The sequence below is a fragment of the Hypomesus nipponensis genome, chromosome 19 (genome assembly GCF_054491055.1).
Source record: "Hypomesus nipponensis isolate SF chromosome 19, ASM5449105v1, whole genome shotgun sequence".
Taxonomy (NCBI): Eukaryota; Metazoa; Chordata; class Actinopteri; order Osmeriformes; family Osmeridae; genus Hypomesus; species Hypomesus nipponensis.
In genome coordinates this window covers 4,034,743-4,054,873 of record NC_140379.1, presented here as the reverse complement: position 1 = coordinate 4,054,873, position 20,131 = coordinate 4,034,743, and the positions used below count along the sequence as shown (strand labels likewise).

At 43.5% G+C, this 20,131-nt stretch overlaps 2 protein-coding genes across 2 annotated transcripts; one reads left to right on the top strand and one right to left on the bottom strand.

Moving 5' to 3' along the window:
* The first annotated feature begins 951 nt into the window (after positions 1-951).
* On the top strand, positions 952-12,806 carry scg3 (secretogranin III). The gene is made up of 12 exons (XM_084683077.1): positions 952-1,907; positions 2,396-2,448; positions 2,632-2,674; positions 2,846-3,070; positions 4,834-4,976; positions 5,167-5,325; positions 5,503-5,836; positions 5,981-6,097; positions 7,570-7,653; positions 7,880-7,990; positions 9,025-9,114; positions 11,832-12,806. Exons 1-12 carry the CDS (start codon positions 1,811-1,813, stop codon positions 11,948-11,950), a joined length of 1,575 nt encoding a protein of 524 aa, XP_084539203.1. The 5' UTR covers positions 952-1,810; the 3' UTR covers positions 11,951-12,806.
* A 100-nt stretch (positions 12,807-12,906) lies between these two features.
* On the bottom strand, positions 12,907-16,969 carry lysmd2 (LysM, putative peptidoglycan-binding, domain containing 2). The gene is made up of 3 exons (XM_084683109.1): positions 16,710-16,969; positions 15,630-15,976; positions 12,907-13,591 (listed from the first exon to the last, which is right to left on the bottom strand). Exons 1-3 carry the CDS (start codon positions 16,953-16,955, stop codon positions 13,540-13,542), a joined length of 645 nt encoding a protein of 214 aa, XP_084539235.1. The 5' UTR covers positions 16,956-16,969; the 3' UTR covers positions 12,907-13,539.
* Positions 16,970-20,131: the final 3,162 nt, after the last annotated feature.

Below are 20,131 nucleotides of genomic sequence, written 5' to 3'. Positions count from 1 at the left end.
AAATTGGAAGTGAGGGAACAGCTCTTTGCTCATCCCGCTAAAAAAACTTTATTGAAGGCGGTTTGTGCCCGCTTGCAAGTGTCACAAAGAACCCAATAAAGACACTCTCGTTTATGAGCACTTAAAGATATTTCCGCAACATTCGGATGACAATTGGGGGCGCTGTTTCTCATGTTGTAATTTTTTTTAATTTTATGTTGCCTATTACAGCTTTAAGACTGCTGAGGCAGGCAGGAAGCAGGAACCACAGCTCTCCTGCAAAGGATGGCACACTTCCCAGCCTGCACTGCAACAAAAATCATCCACAGTCTGCCAAAATAATTTGTACTGTAGCCAGGATGATCAAAAAAGTAACAGAATTTGCAGCAGTCTTGTATGAAGAAACTGGCCCACATGCTAAACAGGTAGCTTTGTGCAAGCTGTCCCAACATATAGCTTTTTAATTAAACATTTGGTCTGTGGTGATTTACTCATGATGTGAACTGATAAAACAAAGGGGTTTGTTGTTGGTGTTTTTATCTTTGATCGAAGTGGAATTGAAGTGCCAACCACACCCTCCGTTAGAGCGTGGAATTATCACACATACAGTGTGTACTTAGGAGAGTATTCAGTGCCCTTATTTTTTTTTCCCATGAGTTTGTTTTAAATGTAATTAAAAATTGATTAAATCTTCTTATTTTTTACATTGATATACACACAATGACAAACTAAAAACTAAAATGTAATGTCTTCGTTCCCTTTGTTATTACTCAGCAACTGATAAATGTATTAAATGTAAATGTAACCCACTTATTTTTTCTCACAATGACAAGACAAAAGAAACAGCTTTAACCAATCACTGGTCGCCATTGTCATTTTACACACAAGACTAGGGATTAACTGGGCCTTCAAACCTAAAGATAGTACTCTGATTGAAATTTGAAAATGGCTGACCTGTTGTCTGAAGATGGGGCCAGAAGAAATGGGTTGCGCGCGCGCACGCACGCACGCACACAGGCAGCAAGTTGAGTGGTGTTTACAGTTGGCCATAAAGTGCATAATTAAATGAAAGTCTTCCCAAGAGCACAGCAGGTTTATTAAAACATAGGTTGTGCACTTGCGTTGCCATCAATAGGTAAACTAATTGGTGGGTCTATTCTGGACCTATATTAGTGGAACATGTAGAACAATAAGGTTTACCTATCCATAAAAAAGACTGAATGGGTTGCAAACCCATAAAACAGACTCATATATCCATCACTTGTTTAATATGGGTTGATGTGGTAGTCAGTCCCTTTGCCATCCGCTGAATTGAGGCTGTTGCTGTAGCGATCGAATATATTGTAGGCCTTCAACGATTCTGACGCAGATAGTGTGTCTGACGCACAACATATGGGCGGTTTTACGGTTCTTCCTCCTCCTCCATCGAAGATGGGTAAAAGAGGACACCTATTGTTGAGGGTACCACAGTCTGAAGACAGGTGAAGTTGCAACTCACACGAGGCTTAGGAAGTGCGAGCCGACAAGCTTATCTCCTTTTAATTACAGAGAACGACCTGGTTTCAGAACCACGGGTCGTTACCAGCTTCAGAACAGAGCGGGGATTTGTCCAGCCCCTTCCGCTGGTGCATCTGCCACGGCGGGTAGAAACTGCTCAACGTCGGTGTCAGTTTCAGCACCAGTCGGGAAGACCGGAGCTGTCCAAACATTCAGCAGTTAAATTTTTTTAAATCCCCGAGTACCGTCTAAACCAGCCGCCCAGAAATCCAAAAGCAAGAGATAGCCTCTTAGAAATTGCAAACCCATTCTGGGGGATATTTTTTATTTCAGGATGGCGTCTAAAGGCACGGGGTTTTTCCTCCTTTTCCAGGTTCTTGCTCTGACTGTTTCCCAGTGTTCTGCTTTTCCTACACCTGCCGCGAAGGATGGTGAGTGCTGAAGTGGCCTTCCACTTCTTTGTTTTATTTACTGATTCCTTTGCTGTTGTTTAATATATCTGATAGTGATTTAGATGTGAATATGGTCAATAAAAGCCTTGTGTTTCGTAGTATAATCTATTGTTAGTTAGAATAAAACAGAGACATGGCTGAAGAATGATAAACCAAAGGTTTGTTTTTACTGTAATTCGTTTGCTACGCTCGAAGGCCGATTGTGTTCTATTTTCGAGGCTATTTAATCTTTGTTTGCTAATCCGATAATGCCGCTGGCGTGTTGGGTCGTGAGTTTGGATTGAAACTTCTCATGAATAAACAAATTAAATCGAAGCCAATGACTCTGCAGCCTGAATTTGTTTACCTATTATTTTTTCAGATTCATAAAATGTGTCAATTATTTGGAGCTCCAGATTATCCTGATCCGTAGGCTAAGTAGGCCTGCTGTGTGATGCTAAATCGAAGTTGTTTTCTTTCTGTTGTAGATAAAGCAGTGTATAACCGTCAGTTGACGGAGGAGAGACCGCTCCAAGAGCAGGTGAACTAAAATCTAATATCCTGGCCACACATCTTAAAGAGGAATGAGTTTCTAACCCCATGCATACCGTTCAAAAACTTGCCCAACACATAACAAAAACCATTTAGAATAAATTAATAAATACGTTGTAACTGTATATTATGTATTTTCTTACACGTGTGTGAAACATTTGTACTTTTCCAGATTGCAGAGGCAGACAGCGTGAAGGCAGCTGTTCTGTCTGTTGGTAAGTGGGTGCTCAATGTCCATGTTCCGTTTGGCTGTTGAGAATGTTCAATCCAAAAATGTCTACCATAACTAACTTCAGGCCAACCCTTCAGTTTTCCATCATATCAGTCTTTATCACTCCACCTTTGAACAATACAAAAATGTAAGTTCATGTTGTTTGGCCTCTCAGATACTAACCCCCAAGCTGAAACTAAGGAGACCAAGGCAGAGCCGGAGAACGATGACTTCACCCTGCTCAAGTCCCTGGCTGAAGGTCAAAAGTCAAAGGAAACCAATGAGACGCCAGTCAGCGAGAGCCATGGGAAAGAGCAGCTCATCACAGACGAATTGGATTCCACTAAGAACCGTCGCCTGGCTGACGACTATGACTCAACAAAGGCAAGAATGGACTATGGTAAGTACCAAGATGGACAGACTAAATTGTATTCTAAATTGTTTGCATGGCTACCATGCACAAGGACCCAGTTACTCAGTGTGGTGGACCCTCTGATGAACTGTCTCCTGAATGAGCCTTTTGGGACTGTGTTTGACCTTTAATCGGCAGGGAGTTCAGCTGTCAAGCTCTGCTCTTGCCAGGTCAGCTGGCAGACATTTTGTATGAAGGACGAAAGAGAGAGATAGAGGAAGAGTGAGGGAGCTAGGGAGAGGATTATCTTCCCTCCTGCTGTCGACGAGACAGTGCAGAGGATACAGCTGTAAACAGCCTCTGCTCAAGCTATACATCAGCTTCCACCTCTCCTGGAAAATATAAAATGCAACTTCATCCCCTCTCATCCCAAGTTCCTGAATTTTGCGACTGTTTCTGTGCATCTCTTTATAGACTTTTGTGAGGTTATATTAGACCTGTGTGGGATCTGATTAGGACGGCCATGTTGTGCTGAGCTGACAGGGGGTGTGCAGTAGGGGTATCCTGTGTCATGAGCTTGGGGCTGAGATTTCTCTCTCTCTCTTCACTAGAGATACACCGCTAGAGGTTTTCAGTTTCCAACTTTGATATTCAGACTGTCTCTTCCTCCGTCTCTGTATCTCTCCCTTTCTCTTGGGCTGGGACTCAGACAGCATCCTGGTTTGTAGTGCAGCTCCTATGAGTAGAGATCACTGGTCAAACAGTCTAGCCTTTCTGTTATGATGCTAATGTAGATATTTGGCCCTGGCCGTCAGCACACTGCAGTGTTTCCCCCCTCTTGAGGACTAATCCAGGCTGTCCCTGCTGGTTGTTCACCTCTTTCATCCTAGTAGCTCCGACACTGAAAACACATCATCAGTTTATATACTCACAGTGAATTTTTATTTGATTTCGACTTCCATTTGAAGCCATATATTTTCATGCAACCTGGACCAAGTTTTGAATGGTATGTGGTGCATAATTGGAGCTTTTCCTTACTAATGCTGGGGACACACTACAGGATAAACGGGCCGATTTCGGCCCTTTCCGACAATCTTAGGTAACATATGTCCTGATTATCTTGATGGTTTCTCAGATTTTATCAGATGTTCCCTTGATTTGAAGTGTGTTAAGAGTGACCACACACTGTATGACCAAAACGGCTAAATCTAGGATTTTTGTCTTCATGTTTGTGGTCTCTCACAGTTTGATCTTATAAGATTTTAAAAATGGTATAGTGTGTCCCCAGCATAAGCTGTTGGAATCAGCGGTGATCTGTGTTGTTGATGCTGCAGATAATAGGTCGTTTGGTGCATTGAACATCCTGGTGATTTACCACACGGGCTAGGAGACAGCATTAGGCATGTTGTGTTAGGGTTATGCTGCTATCCAAAACACCGGATGTAGAGAACCCAAGCTGGTTACATGTCCATTAGAGACTAAAAGAGGGAGGAGAGGTGACTCATAAGGAATTACTATTGTGTGCTACACTCAGCGGGCGAAGACAGTTGGACAGCAAGAAACAACCCTATCCCTCTGGACGTCCAGTATGAAAGGACATTTAACCAAGAAGTGATCAAACAAACTAGCGGCAGTTGAGGGGCAGTTCTATGGGCGTATGTGAAGCCCTCTGTGGCATGCTTGTGTGTAAAAAGGGTTAAATTCTGATTTGATTTGAAAGAAAATGCTGACATAGAAGCAAAATATACATATTTTTGAGTTAGTTCAATGTTAATAGTGAAAGGCTAACACAGACCACCTCTACTTCTCAGACGACCCGGAGAGTTTCCGCCAGGTGGACGGCACTCCACTGACTGCTGAGGACATCGTCCAGAAGATCGCTAACAAGATCTACGAGGAGGATGACAGAGGAGTGTTTGACAGGATCGTCTCCAAGCTGTTGAAACTGGGACTGGTAGGTCCTGCTGTCTGCCTCCTCCATAGTAGCTGACACCTGTCCATGACTGGTCTTCACTGGCTTTCATCGATGGAATATATATTTTTCTCCCTCTGTTTTTCTCCCCCCCCCCCCCTCTCTCTCTCTCTCTCTCTCTCTCGCTCTCTCTCTCTCTCTCTCTCTCTCTTTCTCTCTCTTTATCTCGTAGATCACTGAGAGCCAGGCAGATACTCTGGAGTACGAAGTGGCTGAGGCCTTGCAGGAACTCATCACCAAGAATGCCAAGAACAATGAGATTGAAGATTCTGAAATGGACTATCCCAAAACCAGGGAAGACCTGGACGACCAGAGCCAAGACACAAACATGGTATGATCCAATCCATCTCACTTCTATCCCATCTCATTGAACCACATGTTGGATTCAAATCCGCATCAATGGAGAAATTGAGTTTTTTCTCTGAAAGTCTGACAATGAGGACTATGATGATGATGATGATGATGATGATCATGGTGATGATGATGATTCTTTCTCCTTTCTGTCCAGGACATGCCAGAGTCAAACAGCCCCCGGGATGGAAACAACGAGGAAGGTGATGTCGATGAAGAGCAGGATGCCATCGATGACGAGGTGGACCAAGATGCGGAGGGAGAGGGGGATGATGTGGTGGATGAGGGGTGGGACAAAGAAGCGGAGGAAGGGAACGAGAGAGAGAGGGAGGACAGAAACGAAGGCGAGGGGGAGGAGGGGAACGAGAGAGAGAGGGAGGACAGAAACGAAGGCGAGGGGGAGGAGGGGAACGAGCTAAACCCAGAGGACGGTCTCCAGGACCTGCAGTATTTCCCCAACTTCTACCGTTTGCTCAAGAGCCTCGACTCAGGTAACAAAACAAACACATGCACAGACACAAGATTTCACACAGCAATATAAATGATCGTACACCAAAGTACTTATCATGATAATTAGGAAATAGGACAGGCCATCACTGTATATTGACTTGTTGATTGAGTGTTCGGTGTTCCAGAACAAGATGCCCACGAGAGGAAGACTCTAATCACCATCATGAAGACTCTGATTGACTTTGTGAAAATGATGGTGAAATACGGCACAATCACACCTGAGGAGGGGGTCTCCTATCTGGGTAAGATTACAGTCCACGCATAGTGGTTTACATCCTGGATAACTAGATTACAGTGGGAGTCAGGTGGCTAGGAATCAGAAGGTTGCAGGTTCGATTCCCGTCCTTGTATCCTTGGGCAAGGCACTTCACCCTACTTGCCTCGGGGGGAATGTCCCTGTACTTACTGTAAGTCCCTCTGGATAAGAGCGTCTGCTAAATGACTAAATGTAAATGTTACACGCCTGAAGATTAGCAATGCAGTTACATCTGTAGAAGTGTTGTGTTGGAAAGCACCGACATTGTAATTCCGTCTAAAAGGTGAATGTGTGTCTGTGCTTGCACACTGGCGTGTGTTTGTGTGCGTTCCTTATCTACTGAAGCAGCGAAGTGTAAAGCCTCTTTCTATGTCGGTTAGCGTCATGGAAACGCTAGCCTCCCCATCTCAAACCCACTCAGCCTAAACGACTAGTACACCCATAGGCACACGCTGCACCCACCCACACACACACACAACCATCCTGGGAGAGGTCCCAGCAGAGGCATATGACTTCTATAGAGTGCGCCGAAATTGGACATAATCCATTGTGAATTTCAATAACTAAACAAACCTTTTTTTGGGATATATCAAAACTGTCATTCTGATGTTGATTTGGCCTTATAAAAGGTGTGTGTGCGTGTCATGAGATAGTGACAGAGACACACACGCTTGTCTATGTGGGTTTTAAACACAATCAAAACCCTTTGTAATGACTTCCTAACAGCTGTTCAGCATTTCTGGTTAGAAGAACCACCTGATTTATTTCCTCAGCTCACTGATCCAAAAAGGCATCGGCAGTCATAAAAGCAGAACAAAGATTGCACAACACGCAGATAATGGAAACATACCCTCTGTTACGCAGATGAGGGGTTTCCTTGGCAACCCTCCGACATCATGTTTAGGTCCTGTGGATGGAGTTACTCGTTGCGTAGCGACAGGTCATTGTCCCTTTGGCTGCTTGTGGTCCCAGATGAGTCATCTGCATCACACACCTGTCACTCACGTGTCATTCAGAGGCAGTACGCCTGGGGAAGATAAAGGCCTGGAGAGAGGGAGGTGTGGGTTGTGTGAAAGAGACATCATTGCGGGGTGGAATACGATTAAGAAGAATGACTGAGAAGTGGAGGATAAAGGGTAGAGTGGGGGAAAAAAGAAGGTAGAATTGTGTAGTCTACTGGGTCTAAAAAGAGAGAGGGAGGGACAACATAAGACAGTTCAGGAAAAGGTGAATCACTGAAGGAGAGAGAGGGAGAGGGATGCATCTTTTGAAACGTACGTGATTCACTCCCACTCGGAGAGGGGGATTCCACTTGTGCGCAACAACACTGGCCTTGGAAGTTCTCGTAGTCACAATCTCCTGTCGAAGATGAAACCCTCTCTAGAGTCTGTCTAAACGAGGCTGCCTGTCTCCCCCCCCCCCCCCCCGCCCTGTCTCCCCCCCCCCCCCCCCCTCCAGAGAACCTAGATGCCATGATTGCCCTGCAGACCAAGAACAAGCTGGGCAAGTCCCTGGGTACTCCAGACGTCAGTCCACCTGCAGGTAGGTGTCCTGGGCAGGAACTCACAGCCTAGTTTCCTGCTGAGAACGGCCGGAAAGAGCAGCGCCCAATCGTGAAAACGATGAGCTGCACTGTAACGCCAAAGTCCATGAGATTTTTTTCGTCATTAGATATTTGTTATTTGTTAGGTAGATGGTTAGTTGTTTTTAGAGCTCGGACTTGGCCTGGTGGTCTGAGACTGAGTCCGTGTTGCGTCTCTGTTCTCAGGGAAGACCCCAGACGATGACGACAACACCAAGGAGGCGGCCGCCAAGATGCAGAAAGAGTACGAGACCCTGAAGGACTCCACCAAGAAGGAGCAGCCCCCGACCGAAGCCCGTGAGTAACTGTTCATGAACGTTCTCATGCTCTCGCTCTTACCTACATAAAGAATCATCTAGAAGAAACATTAGGCTCATAGCTATATAACTAAGTGCCGAGAGTAGGCCGACTGCAGCACTCCTTTAGGATTTGAATGGTTGCAAAACTAGGATGGAGGATAGTATAAGAAATGTGATTGAATCAGAAATATTTGAAGAATATATTCTTATTTGATTGCTGGTGCCCCTTAAATCCAATAGCAGAGAAAATTCCCTTAAAAGATTTTTAACTTTTCCACACTTCCGACTAGCAACGGTGTGGGAACAACAGTTGGTTAACTCCACCCCCATCGGCGTTGCAACTTCGCTAGTGCTAGCTCTAGCTAGCTTACAATTAAAGAAGTGATGGGAAGTTCGGATCATTTTACTGACTCGGTTCTTTGAAAAAGGTAAAATAGTAGCCTACTACAAAAAAAATACGTGTCTCAGGGCAATTTGAAGATTGCCAACATGCGGACCGTTTTAACAGTAGGCCTATGTGTCACATTTGAATTTCCATTCAGGGATAAACAGTTATATCTTATAAAGACACATTCAAATTCAAGCATGTCAAACCATACATGCGCAGTGCGCACGTCATCCGTTGCCATCAGTGAGTTGCCATTGTTGAATGTAACCTATTTGCCTATAGCGATACCGATGTTCGGACGATATATCGTTGCATCCCTAGCAAATACAATAAACTATGAATCGGTCCCATCTGCTATTTTCCTTAGTCTACCGCTTGAATCATTTATGTAAACAAGACAATGGACCTTTGCATTAAAAGACAGAATGCCTATTTTTCCAAAAACATATTTTCTCTTTAAATAGAACAAAGCAAATGCTCTATTTTGGTCCAGCTTGTACCTGCAGGCATCAAAACAGGAAGACATTGTGGTCACAGAGGGAGAAAGTTCAACAGTAATAAAATCCACTCAGACTGATCAGCATGTATCCTCCTTCCCCTGTCTACCCCCTCTTCCCCTCCCTCACAACTGCTGTGATTCACAGATCACCCTGGCCAGTCTGAGACCTACTTGGAGGCTATCAGGAAGAACATTGAATGGCTGAAAAAACACAACAAAGATGAAGGCAAAAATGGTAAGAGTTTTTTAAATAAAGAAAGACAAGGAAAGAGAAAAAAGAACGACAGATACATAGACAAACTGTGAATGCAAGATAGAGAAAGTAAAGAGAATAAATAAGCTGTCATAAACTAAGCCTGTGTGGTGGTGGTTACAGAATCTGGCCCACAGTGGCTTAGATGGAGTAAACTAGGAGATTCCAAACACACTCGATTTTTTAAGCTAAAGGATGTTGTAAAACTTCACATATCTTTCCAAGATATGCGAAGCTAGCACATGGCTCATCAGCTGATCATTTTAGGGTTGTGGTGCTCTCACACACACACACACACACACACACACATTTTCACTTCCGTTTGCCTGTGCCTACTGTGGTCTGGTCACAGCTAAATCTGTCGTGACACGCTGTAGAATAGTTCAGCAAATCCAAACATTCAGGTCTCTTCTGAATGTTTGGATTTGCAATTAAAATAAATGAGAAGGAGAAGCTGTTGCTTACTCCCAGACTCCATAAATATGAACAATTTCGAATTACTCCGATACACCCTATTTGTTTTAGAAACCAAGGCAAATTCATTTATTTTCACCTGCAAATATGATAAGCCTTGTATCTGTACAGTAATGGTTGTTTTACTTCCTGTTGAAGGAAGTGAGTGTTAGTGATGTTCTTACTTACTGGCTGGCAGTGTTTATGAATGAGGAGTGATGTGTTAGCCCAGAAGCTCTTCTATCACAACTACAGAGAGGTGTCACAGATCAGTTTCATATTCCTTTGATGAAAGGGAAGTGCCTTTTTTTGTTCTCCAATTTTGCACTCAAAATTGGAGACGTATACATTTTTTTACGTCAGGCTTGATCAAGGTTTGTTTCAGCCCTAGCTCACTGCATCACCCCAGCTCACCATAGCAACAGTGTGGGCTCTGTTGTTTTCCAAATTGCTTTTACTACTGTGACTTGGAATCATGGACAGCTGGTGGATGAAAAAAGCATTTTAGACATTACTGTTGTGGCTGTCATGGGAACCAAGTGGACAACAGGTCATTATCAGTCTTTACTCTAGCAAGTTGTTTCCTCTGTCCCTTCATGTGTGGATGTCCATACGTGTATCCATGTGTGTGTGTGTGTGTGTGTGTGTGTGTGTGTGTGTTTGGATGATGACTCAACGAGTAAAGGGTTTGTTGCTGGACTCACCATGGTCAGTAACAGACGGTAATATCACTAGGCAGCACCCTTATGTTTGTGTTTCTAGGTGCGTGTGTGTGTGTGTGTGTGTGTGTGTGCGTGCATGCGTGTGTGCTCATCCATAGGCTGGCAGAAGGAACATATGGGGTTGCTTGCCTGTATTTGGCTCACTAGCAAAGCCAAGCACAGTGGCAATAATGATACCTATGACCAAATTCCACTTTGGTGTCAATAAACCTTCATCTCATTCGTGTTAAGTTTACAAGGAGACATTACATCCACAACATGAACACAGGGGTAGTCATAGCGCAGTGTGTGGAGCATTTTGCTGCAGATCAAGAGGTTACAGTTTCAAATCTCCCCTGTTCTATGCGTCACTTTGGATAACAGTGTCTCCTAATTGAATACATTACGTTATTATAAAATATGATGTGGTTCAAAACATCTACTAATGATGTTCCATTAAAATGCTGCTGCTGGCCACCACCTGTTTTGTCCTCCTCTCCCCCCGTCTCTTCCCCTCCTGTGGAGCGAAGGGCTCTAGAAAGGAATCTCTGGAGAGATAATTAGACTCATTTGTATTTGTAATAGATTATGGATCGTTCCAACGCTTACATAAGGCTATGCTAGCTTCCTGCTGCTGTCTTGCCAAATATGGGTCTCTACCAGCGGCCATTTTATAAAGCCAGCCTTAGTCAGAGCACTGGGGACAAACTAGTGAAAAGTGATGGAATAACTACAATACTGTAGCCTGACGTTGTCATACTCATAATTCTAGTCAGAATATGAGTCTGATAACTCTCCGTTGTGCTGTGACTATGGGGCGTGTTTCAACCAAACTCGTAAAACAAATGCCTCCCCGCTCAATTGGATAGACCTACAACCAATCAGAGCAACGTAATATGTTGTTTGTTGAAAACAAATTCAACCCAAGCGCTCTTTGGTGACGTGGTTGATTACGTTACTGTTGATCATCTGTCCATCATCTTATAAAGCCCGCCCTGACAATTTCATTGGTCCGAACAGCTCCTGTTCGGTTGTAGTTTTTCCGCAACCGAGCTACTCCAGACCCAACTTCCCGACCATTTTTTTGTGTGGGCGTGGCTAAATGGGGCTGGCAGCCAGGCTAACAATACTACACAACTACAATAAATGTTAGTCGGATCTGAGGATGTAGCTCAATTCTAAGAAATCTACCTGAGGCGTAAAGGTCACCTGATTTTCCGTAACAGGAAGGATTGGTAGTAAGACTCGCTATTTAGTCTGGGGGTGGTTGACTGGACGATGTGCCAAGGAGTCAAACACTCTAATTCCGACCCTAATCTCCCTGCTACTGCCATTCCAGATTATTCTGTGTACTCTAGTCAGTGTTGCGTGTGACGTGTGTGGTCCTATGACTATCCCAATCTCTCTATGATCACAATCACTGAATCCGACGACTCTGTACATTACTTGATAAAGAAATGATCCTAACACTGACCATCACCCTGTATTGTGAGAATACAAATTTCTCAATTCTTGTCAAATCCAATGTTGTGTTTGCCTTCCCAGATTATGACCTGTCTAAACTGAGAGACTTCATGGACCAGCAGGTGGACTCGTACATCGACAAGGGCATCATCGAGAAAGACGAAGGGGAGACCATCAAGAGGATCTACGGCAGCCTTTAAGCTGTCACGGACTGACAGCAAACCCTGACAACCTCCAACTGCGGCCACAATCTAAACTTGAGATCTGCATATAAGAAGCTGGTATTTTTATGCTCATCTCCTGTTGACTTCACTGCATGATTTACATGTGGACTGATCTCAAATTTAGATTTGACTCAATGAAGATAAACTGTATGCGCTGTATGTATTCAAAAGAAACTATTTAGGCAAAACTACTATATCTGAACTTTCCCCCCATATATGAAAAACTGGAATGTAATCATGTTTATTAATAATTGTACTTGAAATATTTGATTAAATGTCAAGTGTAAACATACAGCTAAACAATAAGCAATACATGGATTCCACCAGTGACTAGATGAAAATCTTGATGGTGGCAAGTGTAATTCAACAAATAATTTTTGTTACATTTTAGAAGGAAACAGAATTGACTCTTAAGAGTATATTAATCATACAGTTTTCCACAACTGCTATGTTTTTGCAAAAAAATATTTAAAAACGCATTTAAATGTATTCATTCTATTCATTCTATGTAATCTGTCCTAGTTATAAGTATGTTTTTTTTTCCCAGTGTATGTGTAAAATCAATTGTATTAAGGCTTTTGACTTTAAACCAAAAACACTTTAGTTCAGTTTCATGCCAGTGGCATACCTTGTATCCCCTCTTGTGTGTTGGTGCTCTGGAATCATTCATTTAGAAATCTCTAGCAACCGCACATCAATGTATTTTCCCTCTGCATGTGTCCGTATATTATAACATGTCCACTGTTCTAGAGACACAAAAATGAAGTATTTTTGAATGTAAATATGTGATTTTTTCCAAAATGTAAAAGCAAATAAAAAAGGCCTTTCTTTATGTGTGCAGCACATGTGGTTGAGGAGACATTGAAGCCATCAGCACCACCCACCTGAGTGGAGCCAACCACCGATCATAGAGAACACATGAAAACAAGACGTGTTTTAGCATCTATTTATTCTTCCTCAAAAATCAACAGAACAAAAGCACATTAAAAACAGCCTTGGTTTATAGTTTTCCACACACAAAAATAACATTACATTCACACTTCAAAAAGAGGCATCCCTTCTGCTCCCAGATAAAATCTGCTAAACTGTAAACAGAGTAACAGAATATATATATATATATATTGCAGAATAAAAAGGCTCAACTCCATCCACAGCTTGCCACCGGAAGTAAACACAAAAGGAGTAGTGGATATGTTTCTGATTCTATTCTAGGGAAGGATTTACATAATCGGAAAGGTAACAGCTAGTTTATCTTGCTAATCCTCCTTACATTGGTTGGTGCAGTGTGTGTCTGGTTAAACGCATTAATCACAGCAGAGGTGTTCTGTTCAGCCGCCTCAGAAGCATGTTACGGGTGAATGGGTACCTGTTGTCCAAACGACCCTCTTACTGTATGCTAGCAGTACAAAACCATAGTAACAATAGTCCATAACTATAACAGAAAAGGCAAAAGATGACCCACCATCAGTTGGATTGGTTTGGTAAAAGCAGTGTGTTTGTGTGTGTGTGTGTGTGTGTGTGTGTGTATGTCAGGACATTAGATAAACAGATAAGGACTTGTTCGTTTAGATCTCCTGGTATGCTGAGACCGGGGCTGTGTACTCTTCATCACTGTCCCTGGAAAAAAACAAAACACAACAGTTTACACATTCGAAATTCTAGACGGAAACATTGATTAAATCAGCATCCACACACCCCCATTCACACCCCTGCTGGTTAATTGAATATGGAATATGTGCCACCGTAGAGCCTAGATAGCCCCGTGTGAATAATGAATGAGACCCAGGCAGGTAACAGTAGTACACAGTGTTCCGGTCTCTTCTGGTCTCAGCTGACTGACTGATCTGTTCCTGAGACACATTTCAATAACCTGGCCCCCTCTCTTGTCGGTTCTCTCATGTCTCCCTCTTCAAGAAAAATTCTGCTAGCTTGAAATGCCACAGCCATGGAGAGAGGGAGCTGTTTGAGGAGCTGCACAGGTGAATGAGCTCAGCAGCATGATCCATCAACCCCCTAGCCTATTAATAGACCTGACAAAAAGGAAAAGAGAGAAAGAAGAAGGAGAGAGAGAACGGGAAGAAGGAAATGGAGGAAAGGAAGAACGAAGAGACAGATCCCGTCAATCAAAGCTTTGTTGTTGGGAGGGATGTCAGTGCGGGAGGAGGGGAGGGATGAGAAGCTGAGGATCAAGCCCTGTTCCCCTGCCTCAGTGTGCTGGCTGGGCTGCTCCACAGGACTGGAGCCCAGGAATCATCCCCAAAACCTCTCCATCTCAGGGGACACACATCCATCCCCTTTCAAACTTGTTTCATCTCTACCTTTTGAAAAGGCTACGTGTGCCGGCTGTTGATATTTCCACCTTATCTCCCTGAAGTCTATCTGGAGGCTGGAAAGAGAGTTTGTGTTTGTCCTGGCCTCTTACTGGAAACAATGGAGTGTGCCTCTGTTTGAGCAAACACACCTTATTTCAGTGTGGTTTGACTCTGAGCCATGGGTACACATGTATGGCTGTGGTGGAGATGTTTGGTAAACACAGAGGGCAGCTGCTGTCCTGTGATGCCATACCAATTAATCAAAAACGTATCAGGGGAAAAACAGAATGCTTGTCTTGGGGTGACAAGATCAGCTCTGAGGATGAGCACCACAATGTATTGACTATAATTCTGTGACATGGTGATTATGGAGACCATAGCCTTAGCGTGTAATATCAATTTATTTTTAATAAGATCTAATAGATTCTGTGCCTCAGAAGCGAAACAGGTCAACCTGACCCAATCTACATACTGAAGAAACAGTTGGAAATTCTAATCCAGGAAACTTCCACTCTCAAACCACACAGAAATGTCACCAGGCCTGTGGCAATTCAGCAGAGGGTCAGTGTGTCTTGGCTAAAACACACAGGCTGTGTCTTTAACCTCTACTCAGAGCGGGCCGCTGTGAGAACCTTCAGTGAGAACGTCTGAGGGAAGGGGAAAGACAGGGAGTCTGTCAGCGCTGTGACTCAGCACTGACTGACCAGCTTGCTACTGACTGGGCACTGGGAGCTTTTGAGTGTTGGATCAGGAAGTGGACTTCCTAGCATCTTAGACCTATACCTAGAATATTCCATGTTGGAATGTGCCCACTAGGCAGGGAGACGTGCTGAGGCATGGCTCTGATCACATTTGTTTTTGTGTACGCATACATTCATTGGTTTTGCACACAAATACACACACCCGCATTGCATGCAATTCACAACACTCAGAAATGTGGCTGCTAGACTGCATGACTCAGCATAATAGGGTTTTACCCACTTAGATAATGAGAGAGGAACATTGGCAAAAGAAATGTGCATCCTCTGCAACATGTCAAAGAGTGTATGGAAGGAATGATTCACTCTCTCACACACACACCAACGTTATGAACATGATTGGATTCAGTTTTTTTAATGAAAAAAGATTCAGACTTGTCTACCATCTTTTCCCCTCCTTGACTGAATGTGACTGGCTATCCTTGAGCTAAATCCATCCTTTAGCTAGTGTGATTGGCTAACATCAAAAAGATTCAGACTTGTCTACCATCTTTTCCCCTCCTTGACTGAGTGTGACTGGCTATCCTTGAGCTAAATCCATCCTTTAGCTAGTGTGATTGGCTAACATCAAGCTGAATCTCTCACCTCACTTCTTCCTCTTTGAGTCTCCGCGCTGCCTGCTTTGACTGTTTGATTTGCAAGTCCAGTCTGTGTAGGAAATCTTTGGCCGACAGTTCCTCGGGCTGAGACTGAGTTTTTTTTAGGGAGTTCTCTGGGGGTGGAGAGTTGGGTGGGGATGGAACCTCTATGTCTTGCATCATACTGGAGGGGTCGTGGTCCAAAGAGTTGGGCCCCCCTTCTCCGTCGGGGGACTCCAGAGACAGTCCGTTAAAAATGGAGGATTTCTCAGAGACAACTGGGATGTTGAGGCTGTTCCTCAGGAAGATGCAGTCGTTACTGAAGAGCTTGTTGGCCCTCTTGATCTGCTCCATCTGTTGGAGCGGCAGAAGGAAAACATGATACCAGAACCTTCAGTCGGCGACATTGTATTAAAATGACAATACATGTTATGACAGAGGCAGTTGTAGAAGGTAGTGGAGAGAGATGGACACAGCTGAAGCAGTTGTAGAAGGTAGTGGAGAGAGATGGACACAGCTGAAGCAGTTGTAGAAGGTAGTGGAGAGAGATGGACACAGCTGAAGCAGTTAAGGAGAGGGTTTTTTTATGAGCTGTGGTCAAAGCCAAGTACCCCACCCATGTCCTGTCATTATTACCAGAAAATGAGATGCCAACTGAATTAAGGCTTCTATGAAGCTGCATTCTACAGTGACCACAACATCAGTTGTAGTAAAAGTGTGGCTTATACAACGCTATAGTCTTTCAAAGCTATGTTTTAGTAAAGCATCAAAGCAACTGTAAACCACTTCCTGATTCCACATTGGCAGCTTTTATAGCACAAAATGTTTTTAAAATTGAAACTCCGGCCTACTGTAGAGTAGGCTTAAGTCTCAGTAGACGATAAACACTCACCACTTGCCCTGACAGCAGGTCAGACTGCATGAAATCGCAGATATGACAGCGTTGCAAATAGGTGATCCCTTATCTGATGTTATGACGCATGCTTTCATTGCTTAATAGGCCATGGATGGACAGTTATCAAAATGCAAGTATGTTTTTCCACGAACACCAGATTAAATATAGGTAACTTCATTTAGAAAATCTTACCGTTACACCGTATTTAAGGGCAATACCTTGCAAGGTATCACTGTCTGTAACCCGATGCTCTATGAATTTCTCCCCCAGAGAGGCCGTAACGCTGGCAGTGCTTCCATACGACCGGATCTTTGTCCGGGCGAGGCTCTGAGACAGCTCGCTCTCCGACTCGGAACCAGACCTGGACCGTGGGAATATAGGTTGGCCAAACCTTCCTCCTCCATCCCTCATCGGCAAAACAGGCGAGAACTCCGCCATCTTCTCTTCCAAATAGAGTCTGGCGCTCTGTTTAGATGCTCGACTGATCACTTTGATATCGTAATAACCACGCTATCACTCATGCTGCAGGGAGATTCCCATGTCTAATTTGATGATACATGTCAGTTCTAGATATATGTCGCATGTTTCAGCACACAACAAACCCTCAGTTCGCTATTTTGTCACAGACTGACTACCGCGGTTGGCCGACGCAGGAACGTAAAACGCAATGTAGCCTACGTATTTGGAGCAATGCAATTGGATACGCAGACCAGCGTGCTTCGTTGGCCCACCCAGGCTTGTTGTGACAGAAGCCCTGGGAGAAGAGCATGCACTATTATATTGAGTCAATATTAACAGTTGGCTAATACACACGCCTTGGGAACAACCGTAAGAGTACTATATATTAATAGCCATAATGATTAAAAAATAAATAATCAAGTATCTTGTAGCCTAGTAATTTAAGGTCGGCAAGCACGTGTCCATTAAGAACTTGCTTGTAAGAAGTAGTATGTTCCTTTTCATGTTCATTCCACTGTTGTGGTGTGTGTGTGTTTAAGGAATAGGCTGCCATCAGCCTACAGGGGACAGGGAGTATGGAGGGGGTGGAACTCATTCACATTGAGCCTAAACATTCTGCAGGCCACCGTGACTCCATTAGCCCCTGCGTTCTACTTCTGGACTGTTTTTGAAACGTTTAGCTGATTACACAGAAACCTTGATCATTAATATTACTATTATCATTATCACAGTAAACGGAAGTCAGTTTTAAAGAATGTAAGATCAACTGTATACAGGTATGAGTTGGAACATTCTGCGCCATGCTATGACTGTTCTCGTAGATGTGCCCAGCAACTTGAGCAATTCGGCTGCTGTTACATCCTCATGTGATAACATGAACCTAACCCATATAACATAGGCCAATGTCCATTAAGAGGGTCATTAACATATCTGCGGTGTATTTATTTATATCGGCCTAATCAGAGATGAGGATGAGTCTCAGTACATCAAGGAGGTGAACTGGGCTGTAGACTGGTGTAGGAAGAACAAGCTCCATCTTAACGCCTCAAATACTAAGGAAATAGTTTTGGACTTAAGAATGAGGCCTAACACTAAAGCCTTGGTAAATATATTTGACCAGCCCATAACCTTTACAGAGTCCTTTACATTTCTGGGCTCTTACATCAGCCAACAATTGAAATTGGATATCAACACCTCCCACCTTATTAAAAAAGCCCAACAAAGACTGTATTTCCTCAGACAACTGAAAAAGTTTAATGTCAACAAACACCTTTTGGTGCTCTTCTATAAAGCCATCATAGAAAGTGTCATCACGCACCAATATCTGTCTGGTATGGAAGTTCTGACAGTCGCACAAAGATGAAACTGGAGAGAGTGGTCACCAAAGCCTCCTACATTATTGGTTAGGACTTTCCATCAGTCCTCTACATTGTATGCTGAGCGTAGCTTACATGGTGCAAAAAACATAATCAGAGCTTCCTCCCATCCAAGCCATTACTTTTTTGAACTTCTGCCTTCTGGAAGACGCTACAGATCTATGCGAGTTGAAACGACCCACCTCAATAACAGCTTCTTCCCCTCTGCTATCAGACTCCTGAACTCCCAAAGCTGACATGAACATTTTCTATTTTAAATAGGGAAGGGGAGTCAAGATGGCTGAGCGGCTAGGGAATCGGATTAGTAATCTGAAGGTTGCCAGATCGATTCTTGGCCGTGCCAAATGACGATGTGTCCTTGGGCAAGGCAATTCACCCTACTTGCCTTGGGGGGGAATGTCCCTGTACTTACTGTAAGTCGCTCTGGATAAGAGCGTCTGCTACATGTTTTTTCTATCCCCATTCTCCCCCCTCCTTACTGGACTGAGTTACCTATGACAAAAGAATACCACCAACATTGTTGTGTGGCAATAAAGTATATCTATCTATTTGTGTATGGTGAACTGATAACAAAGGGAGTTATTGTTTAAAAGATGTCCTCTGTCCATCTCTAGAAGACAACACAGGGATGTCCTGATGATGAGTCCTGTAGGTTCTAGTTGCATCATCTATCTGGGGGAAGAAAGAAGACTGCAGATGACAAGTTCATCTGTTTGGTTTGAGACAGCTGGAGTGCTCACACAAGGTCAAGTGATGGGATTGGAATCATGTTCATGGAAGTGCAAGGCTGCTGTTTACATTTACATTTAGTAATTTGGCAGATACTCATATCCAGAGCGACTTACAGTAAGTACAGGGACATTCCCCCGAGGCAAGTAGGGTGAAGTGCCTTGCCCAAGGACACAACGTCATTTGGCACGGCCAGCAATCGATCCGGCAACCGTCTGATTACTAGCCCGATTCCCTAACCACTCAGCCACCTGCCTCCCTGCTGTTCATTTGATGGAGTTTAAAGGGTCAGATCTTGGAGCCTCATTAAACAGGATGAAAAAAAAGACCAACAGGTGCTGCTTACAAAGACATACACACACTACACACCGCGCGCACACACACACAAAACCTTTGAATGTATTCTCCATGGCCATGAGCAAATATTGAGTCCTGCAGAAAACAGGTTGTATGGTTGCATAGTTTCATGATGAATTTATGATTTATTAATTTAATTAGGGTACACTCGCTTTGGGTAATGCTGTCCACAAGAACATTTACATATGGGGGAAAAAAAAGATGTGGAGAGTGGAAGCGAAAGAGGGACAGAGAGGGAAAGATTGAGAGAGAAAGAGGGAGATTAGCTTTGGTCCATTAATTATGCATTGTGTAAGAATATGTTTATTATTATTTTATTATCAAGCAGACTGGCTCATGGTTTGCCTTCAGGACCATGTTTTAGTGTTTTGTTCAAATTATTTGTCTGTTGATTATAAGGCCTGAACCCAGCTGTTTACCTTGGTGCCATACTAGAAGGGAGAGAAAGAACATCAAGCCATAGGTGGAACGCTGGAAATGAAACGTGAGACAGACAGTAGACGTGAAAATCGTGTGACTGTAAGGTTGTGTGCGTGTGTGCATGTGTGCATGTGTGTGTGTGGCCATGTAAAAAGATAGGATAGTGGTAGGATTCCATGGATCACCCTGTTTTTCTGTATCCATCCACGGACTGCGGAGAATAAAAAAATACATTCCTAACCATATTACCACTGACCTCTTGTGGATGTTTAT

Excerpts from the sequence above, each read along its gene's own strand:
- scg3 (XM_084683077.1), top strand. The coding sequence starts at position 1,811 with ATGGCGTCTAAAGGCACGGGGTTTTTCCTCCTTTTCCAGGTTCTTGCT. Across the intron at positions 5,837-5,980 it reads GCTCAAGAGCCTCGACTCAG|AACAAGATGCCCACGAGAGG; the intron begins GTAACAAAACAA and ends TCGGTGTTCCAG. Across the intron at positions 9,115-11,831 it reads CAAAGATGAAGGCAAAAATG|ATTATGACCTGTCTAAACTG; the intron begins GTAAGAGTTTTT and ends TTGCCTTCCCAG.
- lysmd2 (XM_084683109.1), bottom strand. The coding sequence starts at position 16,955 with ATGGCGGAGTTCTCGCCTGTTTTGCCGATGAGGGATGGAGGAGGAAGG. Across the intron at positions 15,977-16,709 it reads CCCTTAAATACGGTGTAACG|ATGGAGCAGATCAAGAGGGC; the intron begins GTAAGATTTTCT and ends CCGCTCCAACAG. Across the intron at positions 13,592-15,629 it reads CTCAAAGAGGAAGAAGTGAG|GGACAGTGATGAAGAGTACA; the intron begins GTGAGAGATTCA and ends GTTTTTTTCCAG.